This window comes from Lonchura striata, chromosome 33 (assembly GCF_050655825.1).
Source record: "Lonchura striata isolate lonStrDom1 chromosome 33, ASM5065582v1, whole genome shotgun sequence".
Lineage (NCBI taxonomy): Eukaryota > Metazoa > Chordata > Aves > Passeriformes > Estrildidae > Lonchura > Lonchura striata.
Window position 1 is genome coordinate 6,979,502 of NC_140735.1, and position 15,130 is coordinate 6,994,631.

Below are 15,130 nucleotides of genomic sequence, written 5' to 3' on the forward strand. Positions count from 1 at the left end.
GGGAGGCACTGGGACAGAGATCTGGGGGGGTTTAGAGGGGTTCTAGGGGGGGTTTATGGGATTTTAGGGGGTTTTAGGGGGAATTTAGGGGATTTTGGGGTAGTGAGAGGGACTGGTTTGTACTGGTCTGTACTGGTTTGTTACTGGTTTGTTACTGGTTTGTACTGGTTTGTACTGGGAGGCACTGGGATGGACTGGGACAGAGATCTGGGGGGGTTTTGGGGTGGTTTGAGTGGGTTTTAGGGAATTTTGGGGGGATTTTGGGGGGTTCTGCTGTTCCACCCCCCGTCCCGCAGCCTGCTGGTCTACGGGGGGCACCGGCCCTCCACCGCCAGGTCCGTACTGGTTTGTACTGGTTTGTACTGGGAGGCACTGGGACGGAGATCTGGGGGGGTTTAGAGGGGTTCTAGGGGGAATTTGGGGGGTTTTAGGGGGGTTTACATGGATTTTAGGGGGAATTTAGGGGATTTTGGGGTGGTGAGAGGGACTGGTTTGGACTGGTTTGTACTGGTTTGTTACTGGTTTGTTACTGGTTTGTTACTGGTTCGTACTGGGAGGGACTGGGACGGAGATCTGGGGGGGTTTAGAGGGGTTCTAGGGGGGGTTTATGGGATTTTAAATGGATTTTAGGGGGATTTTAAATGGATTTTAGGGGGATTTTAGGGGATTTTGGGGTGGTGAGAGGGACTGGTTTGTACTGGTTTGTACTGGTTTGTTACTGGTTTGTACTGGTTTGTACTGGGAGGCACTGGGACAGAGATCTGGGGGGGTTTTGGGGAGGTTTGGGGGGGTTTTAGGGGGTTTTGGGGGATTTTGGGGGGTTCTGCTCTTCCACCCCCCGACCCGCAGCCTGCTGGTCTACGGGGGACACCGGCCCTCCACCGCCAGGTCCGCACTGGTTTGTACTGGTTTGTACTGGTTTGTACTGGGAGGCACTGGGAGGGACTGGGACAGAGATCTGGGGGGTTTAGAGGGGTTCTAGGGGGGGTTTGTGGGATTTTACATGGATTTTAGGGGGAATTTAGGGGATTTTGGGGTTATGGTTTGGACTTGTTTGTACTGGTCTGTACTGGTTTGTTACTGGTTTGTACTGGTTTGCACTGGGAGCGAGATCTGGGGGCCTTTTCCGGGCTCTTTTTTAGGGGAAACTTTTGGGATTTTTGGCTTTATTTTGTGCTCATTTTGGGGTAATTTGTGGGAATTTTGAGGTCTCATTTTGAGGGATTTTTGTGGGGCTTTATTTTGGATTTTTCCAATTTTTTCCCATTTTTTCCCCATTTTTTCTCCGTTTTTCCCCATTTTTTTTGCCATTTTTTTGCTGGGAGCTCCGTTTTTTTCCCGTTTTTTTGGGATTTTGGGTGGGAATTTGCTGATTTTGGTTGTTTTTTGGTGCAGGTTCAGTGTCCGGGTGAACTCCTCCGACCTTTTCCACCTGGAGCGACGCCACTGGAGCTCCCTGCGGGCCCGGGGGGAATTTGGGGGGGGGTCCCAGGGGGGACCCCGGGAAAGAGCCTTCCACAGCGCCTCCCTCATCGGGGACTACATGGTGGTGTTCGGTGAGAGCCCGCAATTCCTGCAATTCCCGAGAAAATTCCCGAAAAAACGGGAAAAATCCAAAAATTCCCATCGAAATCCCATTAAAAATGGTCAAAATCCCATCAAAATCCCAAATGTTGGGGACTTTTTATAGATTTCTGAGGTGTCACCATGACTGGCAGATGTGGAGAGAGCCCAGATCCCAAAATTCCCGCAATTCCCAAAAAAAATCCCGAAAAAATGGGAAAAATCCCCAAATTCCCATGGAAATCCCATTAAAAATGGTGAAAATCCCATCAAAATCCCAAATTTTGGGGAATTTTTGGGGTTTCTGAAGGTGTCACCATGACTGGCAGATGTGGAGAGAGCCCAGATCCCAAAATTCCCGCAATTCCCAAAATGATTCCCAAAAAAATGGGAAAAAGACCAAAAATCCCATAAAAATGGCACAAAAATGACCAAAATCCCATTAAAATCCCACAAAAATCCCAAATTTTGGGATCTTTGGGCCTCCCTCATCGGGGACTACATGGTGCTGTTCGGTGAGAGCACAGAATTCCCGGAATTCCCAAGAAAATTACCGAAAAAACGGGAAAAATCCCAAAATTCCCATCAAAATCCCATTAAAAATGGTGAAAATCCCTTAAAAATCCCAAATTTGGGAGAATTTTTTGGGTTTTTGATGATGTCGCCATCACTGGGAGATGTGGGGAGAGCCCAAATCCCAAAATTCCCGGAATTCCCAAAAAAATTCCCAAAAGATGGGGAAAATCCCAAAAATCCCATCAAAATCCCAGAGGAATGACATTTAAAAAAATCCAAAAATTCAATTTTTTCCCCCCAAAATTCCATTTTTTCACAAAATTCACCCGATTTCCACCGGGTTTTTTTTGGGAATTCTCTCCCAACCCCCCCAACAATCCCAAAATTCAGGACAAAGCCCCAAATTTCCCAAAAAACCCCCAAAAACCCTTAAAAATAGACATTAATACCCCGAAAACTCAATTTTTTCCGCAAAAATTCCATTTTTTCGCCAAAATTCGCCCGATTTTCTCCGGGTTTTTTTTGGGAATTCTCTCCCAACGTCCCCAACGGTCCCAAAATTTGGGATAAATCCCCAAAATCTCCAAAATTTTGGGAAAAAAGACGGAAACCCTCCAAAATGGGTGTAAAAACAAAAAAAAAATTCAATTTTTTGCCCCCAAAATTCCATTTTTCTGCCAAAATTCGTCCGATTTTCTCCGGGTTTTTTTTGGGAATTCTCTCCCACCGCCCCCAAGGATCCCGAATTTCGGGATAAGGCCCCAGAATTGCCGGATTTTAGGGGGGAACGTGCACACGCACTACCACGAGGAGAAGTGCTACGAGGAGGGGCTGCACTTGTACCACCTGCGCTGCCACCGCTGGAGCCGCGGGGAGCCGCTGCAGCTCGGCCACGGTGCCAAAAAACCCCGGATTGGGCAAAAATGGGCGCAATCGGGGAAATCGGGGAGCGGGGCAAACCGGGGGGGAAATCGGGGGGAAATGGGCGAAATTCGGGTGAAAATCGGGTGAAAATCGGGGGAAAAATGGGTGAAAAATGGGCAAAATTCGGGTGAAAATCGGGGGAAAATTGGGGGAAAAATGGGTGAAAAATGGGCAAAATTCAGGTGAAAATCGGGTGAAAAATGGGCAAAATTCGGGTGAAAATCGGGGGGAAATCGGGGGGAAATCGGGTGAAAAATGGGCAAAATTCAGGTGAAAATTGGGTGAAAAATGGGCAAAATTCAGGTGAAAATCGGGTGAAAATCGGGTGAAAATCGGGTGAAAAATGGGCAAAATTCAGGTGAAAATCGGGTGAAAATTGGGTGAAAAATGGGCAAAATTTGTGTGAAAATCGGGTGAAAATCGGGTGAAAATCGGGTGAAAATTGGGTGAAAAATGGGCAAAATTCAGGTGAAAATTGGGTGAAAATTGGGTGAAAAATGGGCAAAATTTGTGTGAAAATCGGGTGAAAATTGGGTGAAAAATGGGCAAAATTTGTGTGAAAATCGGGTGAAAATTGGGTGAAAAATGGGCAAAATTCAGGTGAAAATTGGGTGAAAATTGGGTGAAAAATGGGCAAAATTCAGGTGAAAATTGGGTGAAAATTGGGTGAAAATTGGGTGAAAAATGGGCAAAATTCAGGTGAAAATTGGGTGAAAATCGGGTGAAAATCGGGTGAAAAATGGGCAAAATTCGGGTGAAAATCGGGTGAAAATTGGGTGAAAAATGGGCAAAATTCGGGTGAAAATTGGGTGAAAATCAGGGGGAAAATGGGCAAAATTCAGGTGAAAATCGGGTGAAAATTGGGTGAAAAATGGGCAAAATTCGGGTGAAAATTGGGTGAAAATCGGGTGAAAATCGGGTGAAAAATGGGCAAAATTCGGGTGAAAATTGGGTGAAAATTGGGGAGAATCTGGGTGAAAATGGGGCAGAATTTGGGTGGAAATTGGGGAATTTGGGTGAAAATTGGGGGGAAATTGGGTGAAAAATGGGCAAAATTCAGTTGAAATTTGGGTGGAAATTGGGTGAAAATTGGGGAGAATCTGGGTGAAAATGGGGCAAAATTTGGGTGGAATTTGGGTGAAAAATGGGGTAAAAAATGGGCCAAATATGGGCAAAAAAAGGGATTTTGGTGCAAAATTTGATTTTTTTGGGAGAGTTTTGGGGGAATTTTGGGGGTGGGATTTTTGGGGGGTTTTTGGGCAAAAATAGGGTAAAAAATGGACAAATTATGGGTAAAAAAATGGGGATTTTGGTGCTAAATTTGAAGTTTTTGGGGGGTTTTTGGGGAATTTTGAGGGTGGGATTTTTGGGGTGATTTTGGGCAAAAATAGGGTAAAAAATGGACAAATTATGGGTAAAAAATGGGGATTTTGGTGCTAAATTTGAATTTTTTGGGGGAATTTTGTTGTTGGGATTTTTGGGGGGATCTTGGGGTCCTGGGTTGGATTTTGGGGCGACTTTGGGCAAAAAATCAGGTACAATATGGGCCAAATACGGGCGAAAATGGGGATTTTGGTGCAAAATTTGATTTTTTTGGGGGGGTTATTTTTGGTTTCGTTGTGAATTTTGGGGTTGGGGTTTTTGGGGGGATTTGGGGGGAATTTTGTGGCGCTGGGTTGGATTTCGGGGCGATTTTTGAGGCGATTTTGGGGGTTTTTGGTGGGGTTTTTTTTTGGGGTTTTTTTTTTTGGTTTTGGGATTTTTTTTTGCTCTTTTCACCCCAAATCTGAGGCCCGAACCCCAATTGCAGAGGCGGGGTCCCCCGGCGGGGGGCGCTACTCCCACGTTTCGGGGGTCCTGGCCGGGCAGGTGCTGCTGGTGGCCGGCGGCTTCTCGGGGACCCCGCGGGGCGACCTGCGAGCCTACAAAGTGCCCTCCTTCGTCCTGCAGCAGAGCGTGAGTGCCCCAAAACGCCCCAGATTCACCCCAAAAATCCCCAAATTACAGGCCTGGAATGGCCCCCCGAAAATCCCCACAAAAATCACAAAATTCCCACCAAAAATGGTGAAATTACAGCTAAAAAATGAAAATTAAACCCCAAAATCCCCCAGATTCACCCCAAAAATCCCCACGTCACAGGCCTGAACCAGGCCTGGAATGGCCCCCCGAAAATCCCCACAAAAATCCCAAAATTCCCCCCAAAAATCACAAAATTCCCCCCAAAAATGCTGAAATTACAGCTAAAAAATGAAAATTAAACCCCAAAATCCCCCAGATTCACCCCAAAAATCCCAAAATTACAGTCCTCAACCAGGCCTGGAATGGCCCCCCGAAAATCCCCCCAAAAATACCAAAATTCCCCCCAAAAATGGTGAAATTACAGCTAAAAAATGAAAATTAAACACCAAAATCCCCCAGATTCACCCCAAAAATCCCCACGTCACAGGCCTGGAATGGCCCCCCGAAAATCTCCACAAAAATACCAAAATTCCCACCAAAAATCACAAAATTAGAGCTAAAAAATGAAAATTAAACCCCAAAACCCCCCAGATTCACCCCAAAAATCCCCACGTCACAGGCCTGGAATGGCCCCCCGAAAATCCCCACAAAAATCACAAAATTCCCCCCAAAAATGGTGAAATTACAGCTAAAGAATGAAAATTAAACCCCAAAAATGTCAACATTCTGTCCTAAAACCTCCCAAATTTAGCCCAAAATATTCCCAAAAAAATCCCCAAATGTTCCCCCCAAAGATTCCCAAATATTCCCCAAAAATCACAAATCAAATGCAAAAAAAATCCAAAACATTCCCCAAAATTTCAGTTTTTCTTCCCAAAAGTCCCTGAATCCCTTCCAGAAAAACCCCAAAATTCCTCCCAAAAATTCCCCCCGAAATTCCCCAAAATCCCTTTAAAAATCCCCCAAAATCCCTTAAAAAAACCCAAAATTTCCTCAAAATATTCCCCAAAATCCCTTAAAAAACTCCAAAATTTCCCCCAAAATTCCCCCCAAAAATCCCCAAAATCCCTTTAAAAATTCCCCAAAATTCCTTAAAAAACTCCAAAATTTCCCCCAAAATTCCTCCCAAAAATCCCCAAAATCCCTTTAAAAATTCCCCAAAATCCCTTAAAAACCCCAAAATTCCTCCCGAAAATTGCCCAAAATCCCCCAAAAAATCCCCAAAATTCGCCCCAAAATTCCTCAAAATCCCTTTAAAATTCCCCCAAAATTCCTCCCAAAAATTGCCCAAAATCCCCCAAAAAATCCCCAAAATTCACCCCAAAATTCCTCAAAATCCCTTTAAAATTCCCCCAAAATTCCTCCCAAAAATTGCCCAAAATCCCTTTTAAAAACCCCAAAATTCCCCTCAAAATTCCTCAAAATCCCTTTAAAAAACCCCCAAAATCCCTTTAAAAACCCCCAAAATTCCTCCTGAAAATTGCCCAAAATCCCTTTTAATAACCCCAAAACTCCCCCCAAAAATTCCCCAAAATCCCCCAAAAATTCCCAAAATTCCCCCCAAAAATTCCGGAATTTTTTGGATCTCCAGGAGGAGCCGGATCCCGGCTGCAGCTCAGGGACCCCCCCGGAGCAGGTGAGGCCAAATTTGGGAGAATTTGGGAAAATTCGGGTGAAAAAATCGGGGAAAATTTTGGAAAAAAAATTGGGGAGGGTTGGGGAAAAAATTGGGGGAATTTTGGTGGGATTTGGGTAAAAATTGGGGGGAAAAATGGGAATTTTGGAGGATTTAAAGGGAATTTTGAAGAGATTTTTGGGTGGATTTTCATGGAATTTCGGGAGGGATTTTGGGAGGAATTTTGATGAAATTTTGGGAGGAATTTTCGGAGAATTTGGGGGGATTTTGATGGAATTTTGGGGAGATTTTGATGGAATTTTGGGGAGATTTTTGGGTGGATTTTGTTGAAATTTTGGGAGGGATTTTGGGTTGATTTTAATGAAATTTGGGGGGATTTTGATGGAATTTTGAGGAGATTTTGGGTGGATTGTAATGGAATTTTGGGGGGATTTTTTGGGGGATTTTGACAGAATTTTGAAGGAATTTTGGGGGGATTTTGATGGAATTTTGGGGGGATTTTTGGGGGGATTTTGATGGAATTTCGGGAGGTATTTGAACGGGATTTTGGGGAGTTTTTGGGGTGGATTTTGATGGAATTTTGGGGGGATTTTTGGGTGGATTTTGATGGAATTTCAGGAGGTATTTGAACGGGATTTTGGGGAGTTTTTGGGGTGGATTTTGGGGTGAATTCCCCAAATTTCTGCCCAGTGTCCCCCCCGGGCCTGCCCGGGGCTCTCCCGGCTCCTGGGGGATTTTGATGGAATTTTGGGGGGATTTTTGGGGGGATTTTGATGGAATTTTGGGGGGATTTTTGGGTGGATTTTGATGGAATTTCAGGAGGTATTTGAACGGGATTTTGGGGAGTTTTTGGGGTGGATTTTGGGGTGAACTCCCCGAATTTTGCCAGTGTCCCCCCCGGGCCTGCCCGGGGCTCTCCCGGCTTTGGGGGATTTGGGGATTTTGGGGGGATTTTTGGGGGGATTTTGATGGAATTTTGGGTGGATTTTGACGGAATTTCAGGATGTATTTTAATGGGATTTTGGGGAGTTTTTGGGCTGGATTTTGGGGTGAATTCCCCGAATTTTGCCAGTGTCCCCCCCGGGCCTGCCCAGGGCTCTCCTGGCTTTGGGGAATTTGGGGATTTGATGGAATTTTGGGGGGATTTTTGGGGGGATTTTTACGGAATTTCAGGAGGTATTTGAACGGGATTTTGGGGAGTTTTTGGGGTGGATTTTGGGGTGAATTCCCCGAATTTTGCCAGTGTCCCCCCCGGGCCTGCCCGGGGCTCTCCCGGCTTTGGGGAATATGGGAATTTTGGGGGATTTTGGGGGGATTTGATGGAATTTTGGGGGGATTTTTGGGGGGATTCTGATGGAATTTCGGGAGGTATTTGAACGGGATTTTGGGGAGTTTTTGGGGTGGATTTTGATGGAATTTTGGGGGGATTTTTGGGTGGATTTTCACGGAATTTCGGGAGGTATTTGGACGGGATTTTGGGGAGTTTTTGGGCTGGATTTTGGGGTGAATTCCCCGAATTTCTGCCCAGTGTCCCCCCCGGGCCTGCCCGGGGCTCTCCCGGCTTTGGGGAATTTGGGGATTTTGGGGGGATTTTTGGGAGGATTTTGATGGAATTTTGGGGGGATTTTTGGGTGGATTTTGATGGGATTTCAGGAGGTATTTGGACGGGATTTTGGGGAGTTTTTGGGGGGATTTTGATGGAATTTTGGGGGGATTTTTGGGTGGATTTTTACGGAATTTCAGGAGGTATTTGAACGGGATTTTGGGGAGTTTTAGGGGTGGATTTTGGGGTGAATTCCCCGAATTTCTGCCCAGTGTCCCCCCCGGGCCTGCCCGGGGCTCTCCCGGCTCCTGGGGGACTGCGAGTCCTGCCTGGCCTTCGGGGGGGGACCCCAAAATCCGCCCCCCCCCGGCGGCCCCGCCCCCCCCCGCTTCGGCTGGTGCGTGCAGAACGACACCTGCGTGCCCCTGGCAGGTGGGAATCGGGGCGAAAACGGGCAGAAACGGGAAAAACGGGGAAAAATGGGGAGTTTGGGGGGGGAATGGGGGAAATGGGGAGGGGAAATGGGGAAAAATGGGGAAAAATGGGGAAAAATGGGGGGAAATGGGGGGGAAATGGGGAAAAATGGGGGGGAAATGGCGGGGAAAGGGAAAAAATGGGGGGAAATGGGGAAAAATGGGGGAAATGGCGGGGAAAGGGAAAAAATGGAAAATGGGGAAAAATGGGGGGAAATGGGGGAAAATGGGGGAAAAGGGGAAAAAATGGGGGGAAAATGGGGGGGGAAAGGGAAAAAATGGGGGGAAATGGGAAAAAATGGGGGGAAATGGGGGGGAAATGGGGAAAATGGGGAATGGGGAAAAATGGGGGGAAAATGGGGTGGGGAAAGGGAAAAAATGGGGGGAAAATGGGAAAAATTGAGGGAAAATGGGGAAAAACGGGATTTTTGGGGGGGAAATGTGGGGGGAAAGGGAAAAAGTGAATTTTGGGGTAGATATTTTTAATTTTGGGGTGGATTTGGAGGTTTTCGGGGTGGATATTTTTAATTTTGGGGTGGATTTTGGGGTTTTTGGGGTCGCTGATTCCGTTTTTGCCACCCCCAGAGCGCTCCCGCTGCCGCGTGGGGCAGATTTGGGAGTTTTGGGGCAGTTTTTTCTGGATTTTGTTAATTTAGGGGTGGATTTTGGGGTTTTTGGGGCGGATATTTTTAATTTTGGGGTGGATTTTGGGGTTTTTGGGGTCGCTGATTCCGTTTTTGCCACTCGCAGAGCGCTCCCGCTGCCACGTGGGGCGGATTTGGGAGTTTTGGGGCATTTTTTTCTGGATTTTGTTAATTTTGGGGTGGATTTGGGGGTTTTCTGGGCGGATATTTTCAATTTTGGGGTGGATTTTGGGGTTTTTGGGGTCGCTGATTCCGTTTTTCCCCTCCCCAGAGCGCTCCCGCTGCCACGTGGGGCAGATCTCGGGCACCCACGGCTGGTGGGGGCCCCGGGCCGATTTCCTGACCGAGCTCCCGCAGTGCCGCAGCCGCGGGGTCCCGCCCGGGCTGCACCTGCTGACCTTCCAACACCCCAAAAACGAGTCCCAGCCCGACAAGGTGAGCCCCAAAAACCCCCAAAAAAACCCCAAAAAATCCAGGGGAAAATTGCACCCGGAACCGGCCCCGGAATCGCCGCGAAAAATCAAAAAAATCCCGTTAAAATCGGGAAAAATCGGATTAAAATTGGATTAAAACGGCCCAAAATCGAGTCCTGGACAAAAAAGGTGAGCCCCAAAAATCTTCCAAAAAAAAAAGCACCAAAAAAAATCCAATAAAATCTCCAAAATGCCCCAAAAATATCCCCGAAATTTGGATGAAAATAATAAGGAAAAAATGCAGCAAAAATGACCCAAAAATCCCGCTAAATGGATTTTAAATGGCCCAAAAATGAATCCCAAAATTCTTCAAAATATCCCCAAAATTTGGCTGAAAATAGGAAAAAAATCCAATGAAAATGACCAAAAATCCACCAACATTGGCTCAAAAAGGTGTTCCAGCACAACAAGGTGAGCCCCAAAAACCCCCGAAAAAATCCTAAAAATTTCCCCCCAAAAATCCCCAAAAATTCTGAAAATTCCCATCTACCCCTCTAAAATGCCTAAGGAAGAAATCCCAAAATAATCCCCCAGAAATCCCAAAAAAACCCCAAAACATTCCCAAAATAATGGCAAAACCCATCAAAAATCCCTGAAAAGTAAATGCCAAAATAATCCCCAAAAATCCCAAAAAATTCCCAATAAATCCACAAAATCTGTTAAAAATCCCTAAAAAATAAATCCCACAATATTCCCCAAAACCCTCCAAAAATCCCCCAAAATCCTGAAAAAATTTCAAAATTCCCCTCAAAATTCTCAAAAATTCCCCAAATTTCCCCCAAAAATCTCCCCAAAATAAAACCTAATTGCAAAACCTCCCAAAAAATCGCAAAAAATCTCCAAAAAAGTGCAACAAATCCCCCCCAAAATCCCCCAAATTCCAAAAAAATCCCCAAAATTCCCAAAAATTCCCGATTTTTTCTGGAATTTCCCCTGCAGGTGTCATTGATCAGGAGTGTCACCCTCACCCTGACCCCCTCAGGGGACGTGCCTGGGACCTTCCTGCACCCCAATGGGGCTCCCAAACTGAGGGAAACCCCCCAAAAAATCCCCCAAAAATTCACAAAAAATCCCAAAAATGTCCAAAATTCCCGATTTTTCCCAAAAATTCCCAATTTTTCCCAAAATTTCCCTGGTATGTGTCGCTGACCAGGAGTGTCACCCTCAGCCTGACCCCCTCAGGGGACGTGGCTGGGACATTCCTGCACCCCAATGGGGCTCCCAAACTGAGGGAAATCCCCCCAAAATTCACAAAAATTCACAAAAAATCCCAAAAATGTACAAAATTCCAGATTTTTCCCCCAAAATTCCAATTTTTCCCCTAAAATCCCCAAAATTTCCCCTGCAGGTGTCATTGATCAGGAGTGTCACCCTCACCCTGACCCCCCCTGGGATGCACCCGGGACCTTCCTGCACCCCAATGGGGCTCCCAAACTGAGAGAAATCCCCCCAAAATTCACAAAAAATTCACCAAAAATCCCCAAAATGTCCAAAATTCCCGATTTTTCCCAAAAACTCCCAATTTTCCCCAAAATTTCCCTGGTATGTGTCGCTGACCAGGAGTGTCACCCTCACCCTGACCCCCTCAGGGATGCGCCCGGGACCTTCCCGCACCCCAGTGGGGCTCCCAAACTGAGGGAAATCCCCCCAAAATTCACAAAAAATTCACCAAAAATCCCAAAAATGTCCAAAATTCTCAATTTTCCCCCAAAATTCCAATTTTTCCCCTAAAATCCCCAAAATTTCCCCTGCAGGTGTCATTGATCAGGAGTGTCACCCTCACTCTGACCCCCCCAGGGATGCACCCGGGACCTTCCTGCACCCCAGTGGGGCTCCCAAACTGAGGGAAATCCCCCCAAAATTCACAAAAAATCCACAAAAAATCCCAAAAATGTCCAAAATTCCCGATTTTCCCCAAAAACTCCTGATTTTTTCTGGAATTCTCCCCCAGGTGTCATTGATCAGGAGTGTCACCCTCACCCTGACCCCCTCAGGGGACGTGGCTGGGACCTTCCTGCACCCCAGTGGGGCTCCCAAACTGAGGGAAATCCCCCAAAAATTCACAAAAAATTCACCAAAAATCCCAAAAATGTCCAAAATTCCAGATTTTTCCCAAAAACTCCTGATTTTCCCCAAAATTTCCCTGGTATGTGTCATTGATCAGGAGTGTCACCATCACCCTGACCCCCCCTGGGATGAACCCGGGACCTTCCTGCACCCCAGTGGGGCTCCCAAACTGAGGGAAATCCCCCCAAAATTCACAAAAAATTCACAAAAAATCCCAAAAATGTACAAAATTCCAGATTTTTCCCCCAAAATTCCAATTTTTCCCCTAAAATCCCCAAAATTTCCCCTGCAGGTGTCATTGATCAGGAGTGTCACCCTCACCCTGACCCCCTCAGGGGACGTGGCTGGGACCTTCCTGCACCCCAATGGGGCTCCCAAACTGAGAGAAATCCCCCCAAAATTCACAAAAAATTCACCAAAAATCCCAAAAATGTACAAAATTCCCAATTTTTCCTGGAATTCCCCCCCAGGTGTCGCTGACCAGGAGTGCCACCCTCACCCTGACCCCCTCAGGGGACGTGCCTGGGGCCTTCCTGCACCCCAATGGGGCTCCCAGACTGAGGGAAATCCCCCCAAAATTCACAAAAAATCCACAAAAAATCCCAAAAATGTCCAGAATTCCCAATTTTTCCTGGAATTCCGCCCAGGTGTCTCTGATCCGGAGCGCCACCATCACCCTGACCCCCCTGGGATGCACCCAGGGCCTTCCTGCACCCCAATGGGGCTCCCAAACTGAGGGAAACCCCCCCAAAAAATCCCAAAAAATCCCAAAATTCCCAATTTTTCCTGGAATTCCGCCCAGGTGTCTCTGATCCGGAGTGCCACCATCACCCTGACCCCCCCGGGGGACGCGGCCGTGCTGCTGCAGTTCCGGGGGTTCCTGCATCCAATGGGGCTCCCAAACTGAGGGAAATCCCCCCAAAAAATTCACAAAAAATTCACCAAAAATCCCAAAAATGTCCAAAATTCCCGATTTTTCCTGGAATTCTCCCCCAGGTGTCGCTGATCAGGAGTGTCACCATCACCCTGACCCCCCCAGGGGACGTGCTTGGGACCTTCCTGCACCCCAATGGGGCTCCCAAACTGAGGGAAATCCCCCCAAAATTCACAAAAAATTCACCAAAAATCCCAAAAATGTCCAAAATTCCAGATTTTTCCCAAAAACTCCCAATTTTTTCTGGAATTCCCCCCCAGGTATTGCTGATCCGGATCACCACCCTCACCCTGACCCCCCCTGGGATGCACCTGGGACCTTCCTGCACCCCAATGGGGCTCCCAAACTGAGAGAAATTCCCCCAAAATTCACAAAAAATCCCAAAATTCCCAATTTTTCCTGGAATTCTCCCCAGGTGTCTCTGATCCGGAGTGCCACCATCACCCTGACCCCCCCTGGGATGAACCCGGGACCTTCCTGCACCCCAGTGGGGCTCCCAAACTGAGGGAAATCCCCCCAAAAATTCACAAAAAATTCACAAAAAATCACAAAAAATCCCAAAATTCCCAATTTTTCCTGGAATTCTGCCCAGGTGTCTCTGATCCGGAGTGCCACCATCACCCTGAGCCCCCCGGGGGACGCGGCCGTGCTGCTGCAGTTCCGGGGGTTCCTGCACCTCAATGGGGCTCCCAAACTGAGGGAAATCCCCCCAAAAATTCACAAAAAATTCACAAAAAATCACAAAAAATCCCAAAATTCCCAATTTTTCCTGGAATTCCGCCCAGGTGTCTCTGATCCGGAGCGCCACCATCACCCTGACCCCCTCAGGGGACGTGCCCGGGGCCTTCCTGCACCCCAATGGGGCTCCCAGACTGAGGGAAATCCCCCCAAAATTCACAAAAAATCCACAAAAAATCCCAAAAATGTCCAGAATTCCCAATTTTTCCTGGAATTCCGCCCAGGTGTCTCTGATCCGGAGCGCCACCATCACCCTGACCCCCCTGGGATGCACCCAGGGCCTTCCTGCACCCCAATGGGGCTCCCAAACTGAGGGAAACCCCCCCAAAAAATCGCAAAAAATCCCAAAATTCCCAATTTTTCCTGGAATTCTGCCCAGGTGTCTCTGATCCGGAGCGCCACCCTCACTCTGACCCCCCCTGGGATGCACCCAGGGCCTTCCTGCACCCCAATGGGGCTCCCAAACTGAGGGAAATCCCCCCAAAAATTCACAAAAAATCCCAAAAAATCCCAAAATTCCCAATTTTTCCTGGAATTCCACCCAGGTGTCTCTGATCCGGAGCGCCACCATCACCCTGACCCCCCCTGGGATGAACCCGGGACCTTCCTGCACCCCAGTGGGGCTCCCAAACTGAGGGAAACCCCCCCAAAAATTCACAAAAAATCCCAAAATTCCCAATTTTTCCTGGAATTCTGCCCAGGTGTCTCTGATCCGGAGTGCCACCATCACCCTGACCCCCCCGGGGGACGCGGCCGTGCTGCTGCAGTTCCGGGGGTTCCTGCATCCCCTGCTGGGCCCGGCCGGGCCCGGCCCCAACGTCTGGGCCCGGATCCAGCGGCTGGCCGTGGTGGCCCGGCTGGCCCGGGAGCCCAACTCCACCGAGCTGGTAAAAAAACGGGAATTCAGGGATTTTTGGGAATTTTTTGGGAATTTTTGGGGGAATTTTGAGTGGTTCTGGGGCTGTATATTGGAGTAAAATGGAGTTTTAGGGGGGTTTTGGGGGGGTTTTGGGTGGGATTTTGGAAAAAGTTTGGGAATTTTTGGGGAAAATTTGGGAATTTTTAGAATTATTTGGGAATTTTGGGGAAATTTTGGGGATTTTGGGTGTTTTTTGGGGATTTTTTGGGAATTATTTGGGATTTTGGGGAGGATTTTGGAAAGGATCAAGGGCCGGGATCCAGCGGCTGGCGGTGGTGGCCAGGCTGGGCAGGGAGCCCAAATTTGGTAAAAAATCCGGGAATTTGGGAATTTTTGGGAACCTTTTTGGGATTATTTGGGAATTTTCTGAATTATTTGGGAATTTTGGGTGTTTTTTGGGGATTTTTTGGGAATTATTTGGGATTTTGGGGAGGGTTTTGGGTGGGATCAGGGCCCGGATCCAGCGGCTGGCCGTGGTGGCCCGGCTGGCCCGGGAGCCCAACTCCACCGAGCTGGCAAAAAACGGGAATTCGGGAATTTTTGGGAATTTTTTGGGAATTTTTGGGTGGTTCTGGGGCTGTATATTGGAGTAAAATGGAGTTTTAGGGGGGTTTTGGGGGGGTTTGGGGGGTTTTGGGTGGGATTTTTGGTACTTTTGAAGAAAAAATCGGGAAGTTTTGGGGAAAATTTGGGAATTTTCAGAATTACTTGGGAATTTGGGGGGATTTTTGGGGAAATTTT

The 15,130-nt window shown here is 47.5% G+C and overlaps 1 protein-coding gene across 1 annotated transcript in view; it reads left to right on the top strand.

Annotated features, from left to right (window-relative positions):
- The window catches only part of MEGF8 (multiple EGF like domains 8), a 128,481-nt gene that overhangs the window by 20,042 nt on the left and 93,309 nt on the right, over positions 1 to 15,130 (top strand). Inside the window, exons 9-15 of the mRNA XM_085564531.1 lie at positions 1,396 to 1,556; positions 2,861 to 2,974; positions 4,814 to 5,094; positions 6,554 to 6,598; positions 8,414 to 8,573; positions 9,530 to 9,693; positions 14,172 to 14,443. Of these exons, the coding sequence (XP_085420657.1) occupies positions 1,396 to 1,556; positions 2,861 to 2,974; positions 4,814 to 5,094; positions 6,554 to 6,598; positions 8,414 to 8,573; positions 9,530 to 9,693; positions 14,172 to 14,443 (1,197 nt within the window). The remainder of the gene's footprint in view (positions 1 to 1,395; positions 1,557 to 2,860; positions 2,975 to 4,813; positions 5,095 to 6,553; positions 6,599 to 8,413; positions 8,574 to 9,529; positions 9,694 to 14,171; positions 14,444 to 15,130) is intronic.